Source organism: Trichomycterus rosablanca, chromosome 7 (assembly GCF_030014385.1).
Source record: "Trichomycterus rosablanca isolate fTriRos1 chromosome 7, fTriRos1.hap1, whole genome shotgun sequence".
In the NCBI taxonomy this organism is placed as follows: Eukaryota; Metazoa; Chordata; class Actinopteri; order Siluriformes; family Trichomycteridae; genus Trichomycterus; species Trichomycterus rosablanca.
Window position 1 is genome coordinate 31,952,508 of NC_085994.1, and position 15,722 is coordinate 31,968,229.

Below are 15,722 nucleotides of genomic sequence, written 5' to 3' on the forward strand. Positions count from 1 at the left end.
TTGTTATTTTAAACTAATGCATTCATACAGTAGAGTCCAAAAAAATCTGATGACCCCGTCACAACTGGTTTTATATGTGAATTTGGTATTCGTAACAATAAACAATTCTGCAACAGTAACTTTTACCAACCTAAAGGTTTGCCATTAGGTTTACCCTAACCCTAACCCTAAACCTAACCCTAACCTCTAACTCTAATAGTTAAACCCTAATAGCTACTTCTATCATTTTTTTAAACGCATAGACTAGGCACATATTTTGCTTATAATTTCAGCATGTGGATACTGGTATAACTGTTTTTAACATATAGTCATAAGCTAATCTCCTTGTTCTATACACATTTTTAAAACTTCTGAGCTCTTAAAACATCCAGTTAAAGTTGTAAGTTCAATTTAAAGCAATTATTTTAAACACAAAGACAAATTTTCTTCTTCTCTTGAACTGCTGCATTTTTACTTTTACATTTCTAGCAATAATAACATATCTAAAATAGTACTCATGGTGGCTTTGACTAATTAAATGCCCCAATTGCCATCACTCAGGCCATTTAAAGGTCCTAAAGGTTCTTTAAGGAATAAAAGAGTTGGAGATCTTGGGTTAGTCCAAAAATCTGATGCATTGATCACAGCTGGTTTTATATGTAAAAATTTGATGACCCGATCACAGCTGGTTTTATATGTGAATTTGGTGTTTGCGACAGTAAACAATATTGCAACACTAGCTTCTGGTGTAAATTAAATTAGCCGTTCAGTTTTACAAGGTGGGGAGTTGACAGCATTAGGTTTACCAAACATAAAGGCTTGCCATTACATTTACCCTACCCCTACCCCTAACCCTAACCCTAATAGTTACTTTTATCATTTTTTAAACGCTTAGACTAGGCACATATTGTGCTTATATTTTCAGCATGTGGATACTGGTATGACTGTTTTTTAACATACAGTCATAAGCTCATGACCTTCTTGTTTTACGCACATTTTTAAAACTCCTGAGCTTAAAATATCCAGTTAATGTTGGAATTTCAATATTAAGCAATTCTATTAAATTAAATACCAAGACAAATTTTCTTCTTCTCTTGAATTATTACTTATATATTTCTAGCAATAATAATGCAGTTAAAATAATATTCATGGTGGCTTTGGCTAATTAAACCTCTTGATTGCAATCACTCAGGCCATTTAAAGGTCCTAAAGGTTCTTTGTGGAATAAGAGTTTAAGAGTTGAAGATCTTCACAGCTTTGAAAGTTACGTTTACGTCTGGTAATTAGAAAGAACGTAGAAGGAACTTGTTGTAACCTCTTACAAACAACATCCTGTTGTTAATTAACCCCTCTGGAGTATGTGTTTTTAAGCAGTAGGACATTATTACTGTTAATTATGGGAACATCACTAGACATGTTTGTAATACTGGGTGCACCTGCTCCAATAAAGTTGCATCTTATTTGCTGGCTATTATGTGACCATGCAGAGCAAGCATTGGATCCCGTTGGCAGCAGACATTGCATGTTTAGGGCAATATTTGTCTTTCTCAGGTTGGCAATCCAACCAAAAGTAGTACATGTAGTTCAATATTTCTTTAATTCCTCAGGGTTCTGGATATGTGTCTTGGAAATGCAATATTTTAAGGTGGTATCTATTATTTTAAGTAAGCACTGACTTCTAGGCACTGTTTGCTTTTTGCTGATGTTGTTTGCTCATGTTGGGCACTGCCATGACCTAAAAAAGCAATAATTTTCCAGTTTTTGTTGACTGATACACATGCAATTCGGCATTGTTTGGTCTTATTGGAACTTTGTGCCTTGTGTTGCTTTGAAATCTTACATGAATCGTGAATTATTAAGGCTCTTTAATAGCTCATACATGCTGTTTTATTAATGCTTACTGTAATAAAAATCATTCAAGCATCTGTGTTTAAAACTGTGATTGTCAGTTTATTTTAATGTCGTGTCTATATTATTTTGCCTCATTGTCTCCTGCCACTGCTAAACATACACTCTAGCTTAAGATACATAAAACAGGCTTCATTGAGGAAACCAACCACGACCCCCCAGATACAAATGCTGTCATGTATGGGACAATAAATGCGTTACAGTACTTACGATTGCAGGACGCTGCAGTTGTAGAAGATAAAATCGGTGGTAATAAATTTCAGCCCGGTCTCCTTAGATTTAAGTGAGAGCTTGACCACTCGTTTATCTCCTGCATAAAAAAAGCCCAAAAAACAAAAGAACAGCAGGTCAAGGTAATGAATTAGTGTAAAAAAAAGACCAGTCCAGACTTCAAACAGAGGAAACGCAGTTATCCTCTACCTGCAACCTCACTCAAGACCTATTTAAGACATTTATCTAGTTTGTACATCTGTGAATGAAAAGCATTTCCATTCCCAAACACTGCCACCCTTTGCTTCCACTAATGACCGCATTTATGGTCAACCAATTATACTTGTGTGTGTGCCGTAATTGGCATAATATTTCCATTCAGACATTCAATAATTGTCTTTAATGGAGGTATTAGGCTTAAAGTTCACCGCTAGTACATTTGTGTTCTTAGAGTGGCTATAAAATAAATGAAACCTTGGCTGGAGTTTTTAATCTCTGCCCATTAACATTTTCATCTAAAACTAGAAGTCATTTTTTCTTTAGTATTTCCTCAACTAATAATTTTTTCCCCCCAATTTTCTCCCCTAATCTAGTCGTATCCAATTACCCTGATTGTGTTACGCTTCACCTCTACCAATACAACTCTCACTGCTGACTGAAGAACTTCGCAACTGACACATGCCGCCTCCGACACGTGAGCAGTACCGACTGCCTCTTTTCACCTGCACGAGGCGAGTTCATTTGCGGATCAGCCTTGTGCATGGAGAGCCACACCCTGATCAGCATTATTCCTCAACTCTGCGCAGGCGCCATCAATCAGCCAGTAGAGGTCGTAATTGCACCAGTTATGAGAAACACTGGTCTGGCTCATCCCATCCCTGAACAACAGTCAATCGTTGTTCATGTGGCCGACCCAGCCGGATGGCAGAGCTGAGGTTCAAGCCAGTTGCCCTTCTTGATGCAACCCTCCTTATTTTATTTGTGCCTGGGACCAAATCCGAGAGCTTGCTGATGAGTGCACCTTCTGGTGGCTAGACTAGACAAAATGTACTTATTTAATTATTACATATATAGTGAACTACTGAATATTATCAGTGAATAACAATAAGAAACATCCATCTAGACGGATAAAAAGATCATTTTTAAAATTGTGATCTAATATTTCATTTGTCTGGCAGATTTGCTTGAATAAACCATTGGTGAATCATCCTGTCATGCTAATTCATGATACACTCACCTGTTATCAATTCTCCTGCTTATAGTGGAATGTTTCAAAACAGTTTATTGATATTCTGTCATTTTATACTCTTATTTAAATAACATAAACAAATCAAAGATTTTTATTGCATTTTACAAAATGTACGAGCTTGTCAGAAAATGAGGTTTGTACCAAAAAGGTCCCTAATACAAGAATAGTACCCGAGATGACTTACTGCACCTTTAACACAAACAACAAAATGTAGACTTCAATTAGCAGGGTTTAAAGATTGCATGTTTGGTGACTGGTGCAACTATCCAGAGTAAACTCCGGAGCAATTTACCACTGTAGGTTTTTACGTTAGTGATTCTGCTCCACAGTCTAATCAAAAACTGCAAACAAGGCCCATCCGTAAATATCTCATATAATAAGCAGCATTCAGGTGATGAGATGTTTGCTCTGCTTCATTACCACTGCTATTTCTGGGTAAAAAAAAACAGCCTTGGCTAGACTCAGCTCGATGATAATGAACATGGAACAGTAGGATTCTTTACAGAGTCGTCAGTTTATTAGGTACATTAACCTTGCACCTATATTTATTGACCACTTTATCAACTACACACATAATATACGAGCATTTTGGAGGTGCTAAATTATGGAATGGATTCTATCTGTTGCTGTGCACTGTGTACTTTCATACCTAGAGCAGACGATGTGATAACAAGCCAACAAATTTTTAAGTTTAATGGAAAGATCTGCAGCAAACAATGTACTAGTCAACCCTGTAGTCATTATATGGCCAAAAGTATTTGGACACCCTGTTAATTATGATGTTTACATGTTTGCTAAAAGGTACATAAAATCAATTCTGTAAAATAAGTCACATCCTTCAAACTTCGTAGCAACAATTTAGGGAAGGCCTTTATCAATTCCAGCATAAAAAAGCCTGTGTGCACAACGCTAGGGTAATAATTACATGGCTTACTGATTCAATAGAAGTTGACTGCAAAACCAAGCCTCCATCCTTAACTCAGCTCAGTGTCTGACTTTCACAGACACTCACAAATCTTGTGGCAAGCCTTTTCAAATAGGTGTAGGCTGTTATAGAAGCAATGGGGAAAGGTATGTTTCTACAAATCAAGTCAAGTCAAGCCAGATTTATTTGTATGGCACTTCTTATAACAGACACTGTCTTAAAGCAACTTTACAGCATCCAGGACCGACAGACCAAAAACCCCTGTTGAGTAAGTCGAGGGTGACAGTGGCAATGAAAAACTCCCTTAAAATTACAGTAAGAAACCTTGAGAGGAACCAGACTTAGCAGGGACCCATCCTTGTTGGGTGGCCTGAAGAATAATTTGAATGAACAGAATTTAAACAAATCATACATAAACAAAAATAATCTAAACTAAATTATAACTACTTCGTACTTTCGACGACGGCAGCATGTAGCTCATAAAGGAAGTCATGTTTCGTGAGCTGCTTTTGGTGGGTATATAAGGTGTGCGATAGGCTGTCTGTACACGTATCCCTTCTTGCTGTCATGGGTAAAATTGTTTTCCCTGAGGCAAATGGGATCTTCCAGCAGTACAATTCGACATGTCACTTGGCTAGAAATGTTTGACATTGGTTGGAAGAGCATGAACAAGACTTCCGAGTACTACCCTGGCCCCCTAATTCTCCATACTTGAACTCAGTTGAGAATCAGTGGGACCACCTCGATCATCATGTTCGGTCTGTGAATTCTCTCCCACACACCCTCCAGCAGCTGTGGGATGCACTGCAGTCAGCATGACTCCAGATTCCTGTGACAAACTACCAGGACCTTATTGAGTCACTCCCAGCTCGTCTAGCTGCTGTCTGTGTTGCACACGGCGGTTACTCTGGATATAAGCTGGTGGTCATAATAATGTGACTCAACTGTGTATTATTCAGGTCTTTTTCAGTTATTCAGTCCAGTCTGATAAAGTCAAATGCTTATTATTTTGGAATGGTAAATAAAGTTAATGTACAGGTGTCCACATACTGTTGGTCAAAAAGTGTATATTAGTAATATAATAGCACCACAGACCCATAGGTACAATACTGAATTGCACTATTTCTTACTCTTTTAGCTTTAGGGGCCGCTACAGTGAATTATTCTAGTCTGCAAACCTGATTTGGCATAGTTTTATGCCAGATGCCCTGCCTGATGCAACCCTTATTTTTATCTGGGCTTGGGACGGGCACTAAGAGCACATTGACACATGCACTTCCCAATTGCTAGGCTGTTCAGCCATCCCAAACGCTAGCCAATCCCAACCAGGCAATAACAATGCTGAGATTCAAACCCCAGATACTTCACGGCACTATAAATGTACTGTATATTATGGGATGACCATGACTAAAAATAAATATGGGAGAAAAAGCATTTAACCTGAATTAAACCTGAATCCTCAGCATGTTACAATTACTAAGAAACATTTTTGCATGTTAAAGAGAGTGTTCGAGTCTCACCGTATCCGAGAGTAAGCGTGGGGACGTCACGTAGAGACGGGGACATGCACAGGATTTGTCCTTTAGGCAGCACCTCACCGGCACTCTCGCTGAGATCCTCAAACACACACGTCACACCTGCAGATAAGTTCGGCACATTCGCCACCTTCACGCTCAGCTGGAGTGCAGCGCACACACACACACACACACACACACACACACAGAGCACAGTTAACAGTGAGATGGTGCAGTCTGATTCCCAGTAAGTAAAAACAGTCCTCGACTGAATCACTTTTCATTAAAATGTTTCGCTGCAGCCTCGGCAACGTGCGTCTTTACAATTTCATCTGATAGTTTCATTTGCACAGGCAATATCAGAGTAATATCTGCGCTGCGTGCACTGCATCTAATAATAGCCACAGTCACAGCACAGAAGAACATTCGATAGAAATAATTCCAGCCTCTAGACTGGCTCACTGCAAAACATGCTTATATAATAAAGTTACCAAAAAAAACCCCCCCAAAGTTACAAAATAAAACTATAATGCGATTATTTTAGGTGCCAGTGAATCATTAAACACATTCGATATAGGATAATACGATGCTGAATACATGAACATCTTTACCTCTGAACCTTCATTACAAAACACCAGGCTCTATGAAAAATAATAAACATAACTTTAAATTATTCCTAGTCTTTATTTCACTTCATTTAATTTGTATGTATTACTACCAAGAGATCCTGGTCAGAGTCAGGGTGGGTCCGGTTTCTCTGGAATCACTGGGCACTATGAAGTAGCACATCCCAGACAGGACACCTATCCACTGCGGGGCCCCAAGAACCCCTAACCCACATACATAGCCAATCATGTCCAGCCAATAGCACCATTGAGGCTTTGAACCCTGCATCCCAAGCACTCCTGTCTTTATGACATTCCATAACGTCTAGACATTAGAAAGTCCAGATGCTGAATTGTAGCAGGTCAGTTTAAGTGGACTTGACCTATGTAAGTCTTGATATCCAGCCCAAAGTCTGTCTAAAACCCACCTTTCAGAAGCCAACATTCGCCTAAAATATAAGGCATCACACACATTTGAGAAAAAGAAAAGCCGAAAGCCATAGCCTAGTGGTTAAGGTACTGGACTAGTAAACAGAAGGTTGCTGGTTCACCACTGCCAGATTGCTGCTGTTGGACCATTGAGCATGACCCTTAACCCTCAATTGCTTAGACTGTATACTGTAATGTGAGTCGCTTTGGATAAAGGCATCTGCTAAATGCCAAAAATGTAAATGTAAATAAACAGGCTATAAAAGGCTAGTGTGAAGCCCTGCCTTGTGCCCAGAGTTTTCCAGCGGAAGTGGACCCACCTCAACCCTGACCCTCAACTAAGGAACCACATTCACAAATAAAGATTCTGGATCAGAACAAAGAGAACAGTGTGATCTGAACCAGTCATGAAAATGGCGCTGTCAGAAAGTATTACCTGGGTAGATGCTGTTGTCACGGACATGTTGGCGGGGGTAACGGTGATGTCCACACATTGTTTCAGCTCCGTACTGAAGTGCTGTGGTACCTCCCATTTCGGACACGCTTCCTTTCTGGAACACCTGAGCACAAAATAACATTGGATTAAACCCCAGATCCGACAGCCTGCCATCGAACACAAGTGTGTGTTTATACGCTTCTGCCAGACTTGTAATTTAGGGCTTGGCATCTATTATGATATACTCAAACAGAGCCAGGTATTTTCCCATCGTTAGTTCTAGCCCGAGACTAAAATTAGGATGTTTGATGCTTCAACGGAATGTTATTGAAAACCACCCAGGGCTAAGTTTCCCAAAAGCATCAGAGCACAAAGGTAATCATTAAACTGTAGCACAAGCGTAAGAATGAACACTCTATCTGCACTATAATGCTTTTGGGAAACTGGGCCCACAGCATGAGGAGGCTCTTAGACATTAGCAGGCTGTCCATCAAATGGCAGTGAAGAAGAAATATGATTAAGTAATAGTAATAGAGCCATAACATTAAAACCACCTCATTGTTTCTACTCACATTGTCCATTTTATCAGCTCCACTTATCATATAGAAGCACTTTGTAGTTCTACAATTACTGACTGTAGTCCATCTGTGCATGCTTTGTTAGCCCCCTTTCATGCTGTTCTTCAATGGTCAGGACTCTCCCAGGACCACCACAGAGCAGGTATTATTTGGGTTGTGGGTCATTCTCAGCACTGCGGTGACACTGACGTGGTGGTGGTGTGTTAGTGTGTGTTGTGCTGGTATGAGTGGATCAGACACAACAATGCTGATGGAGTTTTTAAACACCTCACTGTCACTGCTGGACTGAGAATAGTCCACAAACCAAAAATATCCAGCCAACAGCGCCCCGTGGGCAGTGTGCTGTGACCACTGATGAAGGTCTAGAAGATGACCAACTCAAACAGCAGCAATAGATGAGCGATCGTCTCTGACTTTACATCTAAATAATGTAATGTTTACACCTAAATAATACCTGCTCTGTGGTGGTCCTGTGGGGGTCCTGACTATTGAAGAACAGGGTGAAAGCAGGCTAAAAAGGTATGTAGAGAAACAGATGGACTACATGTATGTAGAACTAAAAGACATAGGCAGCCTATTCTGACTCTACTGGCACCTAGGTTGTTGGACAAAATGTCTCTTGACTCTTGATTCTTTTATATGCTGGCAAAAATGAACAAAACCTCTTTATTCACTACTGAAATAAACACCAATCTTATATCTACCAATGCAATTCCTCACAACATGGTTTTGGCTGTTCTCTCTTTGTAAGAGAGTGAGTACATGTTCCCTAAGAACAATGTTCACAAAAGCACTTGCTCTGGATAAAAGCGTCTGCAAAACACTGTAAATTTTTCATGAGTTTTCCAAGACAATAATAAGAACATTAGATCATTGCCAGAACATCATTTCTACTATAAGGCTTAATCTAATTGGTTACCGGAGCATTTGTGCTCAATGAAGTAAACAAAAGAGCTATTAGTCCCAGGACAAGATCATCCTACAGTGCATCCTGGTGCCATCTCCTTCATAGGTAAATGATACGCTTGTGTCCAGCCATCAACATGACTGTGGAGGAAACAAGACTTGGTGGACCAGCCAACCTTTTTGCATTGCTCCATGCCCAATTGTAGGTGCTTTCAGTGGTGGACAGGAATTAGCATTGGCACTCAAGACTGGCCTGCAACTGTGCAGCCCCATACACGACTGGGTTTGATGCACTGTTCTGTGACATGTTCACCTCATTAATGGAATTAAAATGATCTGCCACAGTATGTGTGAGCCACAGTAGCCTTCATGTGCTTTGACGTCATTTCTTTAATGTAGTTATGTCTAGTCACTTATTACTAAGACCCTCCTTAATTAACAGCCGTGAAAATTGTGTCACGGGCTGTGAAATGAGCCTTTTCCTGTGAAATATGCCATCTGCTGTAAATTCAAAATGTAATGTTTGTGTTTAGCGATTTTATATATTTTATCCGTGTAGCGTATGCAATATGAGGTGTAATATGCAATATGAGGCGGTCCTAGCAATCATATGGCATCATAATTAAGTTAGTGTAACAGACCTTTCTGTGGTGTAGTGTGCTGACAATTTTTGATGTATGTGTTTACATATCGAGTGTATTACATATTTTGTCCCTTTGGGGATTCCATAATCAATGGAAAAATGTGCTTCTCTACACACGTGATCATCTCTCTGTAGTCTATGCTGTGCCTCAAAAGAACAAGCCAGTAAAGTATTATGCTCCCGATCAGAGATGCGGACTCGTTTCAAAATGTGTTAGCAGCATGTGTTAACATTAGTTACCTGTGAGAATTAATTCTATCTTATATTCTGATCGTGTCATTTTCTGCTCTCTTATAATGCTCCGTTTTAACCCGCAACGCACGCAATGGGTAAATGTTACAGACAGCTTCCAGAGTAGTGATGAAGCATCGCTCCCTACCTTTGGAATCTCACTTAAAATGGTGGCATACCCTACGTAGTGCACTTCACTGGAACAGCTGGTGTGAATTAAACGCTCCTACAGAATTGGCGCTAATGGTTGGAAGAACCGCTTTCTAAACCAATCAGACCTTCTTATTTTAATTTTTAGTGAGAAATGCTGTTATTTGCATTTATTCAGTTTGCGTCACACAGATGATTGTCAGTGAAACGCTTGATTGGCTTTCTAATGAGTTCGTGTTTTACTTCACAACCGGGAAAAGATTGGAGGTTTTTAATTATAAGCTCATTTACAAAATAACGGATTATATTTCTAATGGTACACACGCTTAAAAATGTAATAGCATCTGGAAGTACAGAAGTTAAGGTAAGCATTGGTTATGGATTTTTTGCTGTGTTTTGGATTTTGGCCACTGTGCCTGATTAATTGCACGCTTTTGCTCTGGATAAAAGCGTCTGCAAAACACTGTAAATTTTTCATGAGTTTTCCAAGACAATAATAAGAACATTAGATCATTGCCAGAACATCATTTCTACTATAAGGCTTAATCTAATTGGTTACCGGAGCATTTGTGCTCAATGAAGTAAACAAAAGAGCTATTAGTCCCAGGACAAGATCATCCTACAGTGCATCCTGGTGCCATCTCCTTCATAGGTAAATGATACGCTTGTGTCCAGCCATCAACATGACTGTGGAGGAAACAAGACTTGGTGGACCAGCCAACCTTTTTGCATTGCTCCATGCCCAATTGTAGGTGCTTTCAGTGGTGGACAGGAATTAGCATTGGCACTCAAGACTGGCCTGCAACTGTGCAGCCCCATACACGACTGGGTTTGATGCACTGTTCTGTGACATGTTCACCTCATTAATGGAATTAAAATGATCTGCCACAGTATGTGTGAGCCACAGTAGCCTTCATGTGCTTTGACGTCATTTCTTTAATGTAGTTATGTCTAGTCACTTATTACTAAGACCCTCCTTAATTAACAGCCGTGAAAATTGTGTCACGGGCTGTGAAATGAGCCTTTTCCTGTGAAATATGCCATCTGCTGTAAATTCAAAATGTAATGTTTGTGTTTAGCGATTTTATATATTTTATCCGTGTAGCGTATGCAATATGAGGTGTAATATGCAATATGAGGCGGTCCTAGCAATCATATGGCATCATAATTAAGTTAGTGTAACAGACCTTTCTGTGGTGTAGTGTGCTGACAATTTTTGATGTATGTGTTTACATATCGAGTGTATTACATATTTTGTCCCTTTGGGGATTCCATAATCAATGGAAAAATGTGCTTCTCTACACACGTGATCATCTCTCTGTAGTCTATGCTGTGCCTCAAAAGAACAAGCCAGTAAAGTATTATGCTCCCGATCAGAGATGCGGACTCGTTTCAAAATGTGTTAGCAGCATGTGTTAACATTAGTTACCTGTGAGAATTAATTCTATCTTATATTCTGATCGTGTCATTTTCTGCTCTCTTATAATGCTCCGTTTTAACCCGCAACGCACGCAATGGGTAAATGTTACAGACAGCTTCCAGAGTAGTGATGAAGCATCGCTCCCTACCTTTGGAATCTCACTTAAAATGGTGGCATACCCTACGTAGTGCACTTCACTGGAACAGCTGGTGTGAATTAAACGCTCCTACAGAATTGGCGCTAATGGTTGGAAGAACCGCTTTCTAAACCAATCAGACCTTCTTATTTTAATTTTTAGTGAGAAATGCTGTTATTTGCATTTATTCAGTTTGCGTCACACAGATGATTGTCAGTGAAACGCTTGATTGGCTTTCTAATGAGTTCGTGTTTTACTTCACAACCGGGAAAAGATTGGAGGTTTTTAATTATAAGCTCATTTACAAAATAACGGATTATATTTCTAATGGTACACACGCTTAAAAATGTAATAGCATCTGGAAGTACAGAAGTTAAGGTAAGCATTGGTTATGGATTTTTTGCTGTGTTTTGGATTTTGGCCACTGTGCCTGATTAATTGCACGCTTTTGTTTTGCAATGAAAACAAAACGTCAGTTTAAGCTTTTAACTGGTACCTAGAAAAGTAAAGGCACTAAGTAAAATGGCAATCTGTTGTTGTTTTTTTATCTGAACTTACATATTATTTGTTTCTACGCTACCTTTCCAATATATGTTTTGTGTATATTATATTGACTCGTGACTTGACTCGGACTCTAGCCTAAAGACTCGTGACTTGACTCGGACTCTAGTCTAAAGACGTGTGACTTGACTCGGACTCTAGTCTAAAGACGTGTGACTTGATTCGGACTCTAGTCTAAAGACTCGTGACTTGACTCGGACTCTAGCCTAAAGACTTGTGACTTGACTCGGACTCTAGCCTAAAGATTCGTGACTTGTCTCGGACTCTAGTCTAAAGACTCGTGACTTGACTCGGACTCTAGCCTAAAGACTCGTGACTTGACTCGGACTCTAGTCTAAAGACGTGTGACTTGACTCAGACTCTAGCCTAAAGATTCGCGACTTGACTCGGACTCTAGTCTAAAGACGTGTGACTTGACTCAGACTCTAGCCTAAAGATTCGCGACTTGTCTCGGACTCTAGTCTAAAGACTCGTGACTTGACTCAGACTCTAGCCTAAATATTTGCGACTTGACTCGGACTCTAGCCTAAAGACTCGTGACTTGACTTGGACTCGTATTTTGTGACTTGTAAACATCTCTGCTTCCGATAGTTTGTCTATGTACAGTTTATTTCTTACTTTTTAAACTCAGCAAACTCTAAAGATGCTTGGTGACATTAGCAATCTGACAAAACATCCAAGATGTCGAAGTCTAAAGCAGCTAAAAACACTACTCGGATACTATTATGTGGACGCAGAGGAGGATGTGTGAAAACACCAAGGGTAGGATAACCCTCCTTCATCACTTTAAAGATGCCCGGCCTGCCGACAGCACAGGTGAGATTGTAACCCTGGACCTCAGGAGTAGTAAGCTACCATGAATTGCCACTGTGCCACCTTCTAATGTAAGCTATCGAGTTTTTAAGTGTAGGCACTTCTAGTTTCGTCTTTGTTTCCTTTTTCTTTCGGTGTGTTTGGCTTGCTAAGGTTAAGGAGGTTAACGGTTTTGCTCAAATATTCCGCTAGCACACCAGCGCCGAGATTCTGAACTCCTCGGTTGCCACCGATCGGCTGGGGGCCATCTTGCGGGGCATAATTGGCAGTGCCTGCAGCAGACACGTCTCTGCTAGGGTGGGATGAGCGGACTATCTGGGTGGGGTCTTCAAACTCTGTGTAAGGACCCTGACTGGCAGATAGAAAGGCGCCTTGCAGAGTGAATAGGTGAGAAAGGGTTCCGCTAAGGGCTACGCACGGGTCTGAGGAGGTATGAGCAGCGATATACCCACCTCAACTGCAATCAGGGATCCCCCAGCAGCGGAGGACAAATTTACTATGCTAAAATGGGGAGAAAATGCATAAATAAAATAGAAAAAAGCAGAAGGCTTTGCTCACCGGAGAGAAAAGAAGAACTGAAGAATTTAAGCAAAGCATAGACATTAGCAAAGCAAATATGTGTCGTATGGGCAGAATTATGTTGATACCACTTGAGCAATATAAAACATCAAGTCAAGTTTGGGGAGGACCCTTTCCCATTCCAGAATGGCCATGTCCCATGCAAACTGCAAGGTTTGATGAGCGGACATAGTTTAAATAAGAGCCAAAAATTTCACCCCATCATACACTTTTGGGACGATTTGCAACTGTTATAGCCCCAGAGGTGGACTAACTCCATATTAATGCCCAGAGTTTTGGAATACAATGTCCAACCATCTGGTCAAGTGTCCATATACTTTTGAGTGTATAAAAATGTGTTTAATTAATGTAATTTCCCAATTGCATTATGCTTCCTCTCTACTGATGTTGATCTCCACCCTGGTTGAGAAAAGCCGAGACTGACACACGCCCCTTCCGACACGTGTGTAGTAGCCGACTGCATCTTTTCACCCGCACGAGGCGCGTTCATATGTGGAGCAGCTTTGTGTAGGCAGACACACAACCTGATCAATGACTAATCCCTCGACTCTGTGCAGGCGCCATCAATCAGTCAGCAGAGGTCGTAATTGCCTCAGTTATGAGGAATCCCCGTCCGGCTCCCATCCTGTACGAACAACAGCCAATCGTTGTCCATGTAGACGCCAAGTCCGCCAGTAGCAAAGCTGAGATTCAAAATGACGAGTTCGAAATGTCAGCTCTGGTGTGCTAGCGTGTTTTAACGCTGCGCCACTTGAGCACCCACAGAAAGGATTGTTGACATGAAATCATCATCACGATTTTGCACATTTGCTAAGTGTTAAATAGACAAAGGGCACTCAGTGGCGCAGCAGTTAAGTATGCTAGCACACTAACACTGACATTCGGGGTTTGGGGGAGCTTTGGGAGGATGCCTGAAACAGCCTAGCCATTGGGAGGTGCACTTGTCAGTGTGCTCTCAGTGCTGGTCAATAGGGCTTGCATTATGAAGGGCTTAGAGTGTAAAAACTGTCCTAAATCAGATATGTGAACCAGAATGAGCTGCTGTTGTGACCCCTAAATATGAGAGCCGCCAAAGGGAGAAGAAAAACAATTATGCAAAAGAAATTAGGCCACATTTTGAGCTATTTAAATCTAAATAACTGCATTCAAAATGCTATGGATAATAGATAGGCATACTGGTGGTAGCACATAGCCACAATTATTAAATTAAACCTTAATGTCTGCTGATGATAATGACAATACAAGAACTCAAGATCCAAATAAGCAAAGAAAGCTCAGGTAAATGTGCTAATGTGTATCAGGTTTCCTTCTCGCTGCCACCAATCCCAACCGCATCAAAGTGTTGTTGCTGCAGCGGCTGAGGTTTAGTACACTGCTTTTAGGATTTGTTTACGTTCAATTACATCCATATGTCTGAGGAAGGAATGTGTTTAATTAAAGGAAAGCAGCAGTCAGGACACCTCAGTACATTCATCTACGTTCAATCATCAACTCCTCATCTCCGTGCGGAACTTAAATGAGATTTCGTCCAATTACGCTGAATCCTCTTTCCTGTGAGCCATCGCTAATGTGATTTGTGAAAAACGGCTGTTTTTCCAGAGAGGCAGTGGTCGTCTACAGTCGCTAATGCAGAAGGAGAACGCAGGTGACTACTTTTAGCATTACTTAGAGCAGTGGAACACACAATAAAAAAACATATACAGTACTACTATTGAGAGGAATCAGTGACAAATCGAAATGCAATCAGTACAGTAGATTTATTTATTAATGAGGATTTTAACGTCATTGGTTATATTAATGACAGAAACGGTAGTTACTGGTTACACAAGATTTATCAGTTCACAAGTCATGGACAATTTAGTATCTCCAATTCACCTCACTTGCATGGCTATGGCCCCACCTGGGAATCGGACCATCTTGCTGTGAGGCGACAGCGTTACCCACTGAGCCACCGTGCCGCCCTCACTACAGTAGATAAATGTGAAATGTAATACATGAATGTCATTGCTTTTTTTATACTGACATGCGGTAAAGATGACAAAATGAAAAGCAATACATCTATTACACTGTTTTGACCTCTTTATTGAAAAACAATATACAAGGACGTGTATATTGTAAAAAAACAATGCTGGATTTGTGTCAAAATTGAATACAAATCAGCTTGAAATGCAATCAACTCACAGCTGTATTGCATTTCACTGTGCGCTGCTTGAATGTGCATTGTATTTCAGTCTCAGTCAACAAAGAATTAGTAATAAAATGAAAAGTAATCACTGTCCATATCATACTATACTGCGGTACACTCTATACTGCACTTCATTAACTTCGCATTGTTGGTATTGACGGGCACTGATGTTCTAAAGGTTTAAAATTAATAATGTGAAACAGTTATTTTAGATTCAAGATTTACAACTCCAAATCAGAAAAAGTTGGGACAGTATGGAAATGCA

At 40.2% G+C, this 15,722-nt stretch overlaps 1 protein-coding gene across 1 annotated transcript in view; it reads right to left on the reverse strand.

Moving 5' to 3' along the window:
- The window catches only part of plxna3 (plexin A3), a 292,904-nt gene that overhangs the window by 111,298 nt on the left and 165,884 nt on the right, over window positions 1-15,722 (reverse strand). Inside the window, exons 6-8 of the mRNA XM_062999232.1 lie at window positions 7,256-7,379; window positions 5,792-5,948; window positions 2,098-2,197 (exon numbers count right to left, since the gene is read on the reverse strand). Coding sequence (XP_062855302.1) covers window positions 2,098-2,197; window positions 5,792-5,948; window positions 7,256-7,379 — 381 coding nt within the window. The remainder of the gene's footprint in view (window positions 1-2,097; window positions 2,198-5,791; window positions 5,949-7,255; window positions 7,380-15,722) is intronic.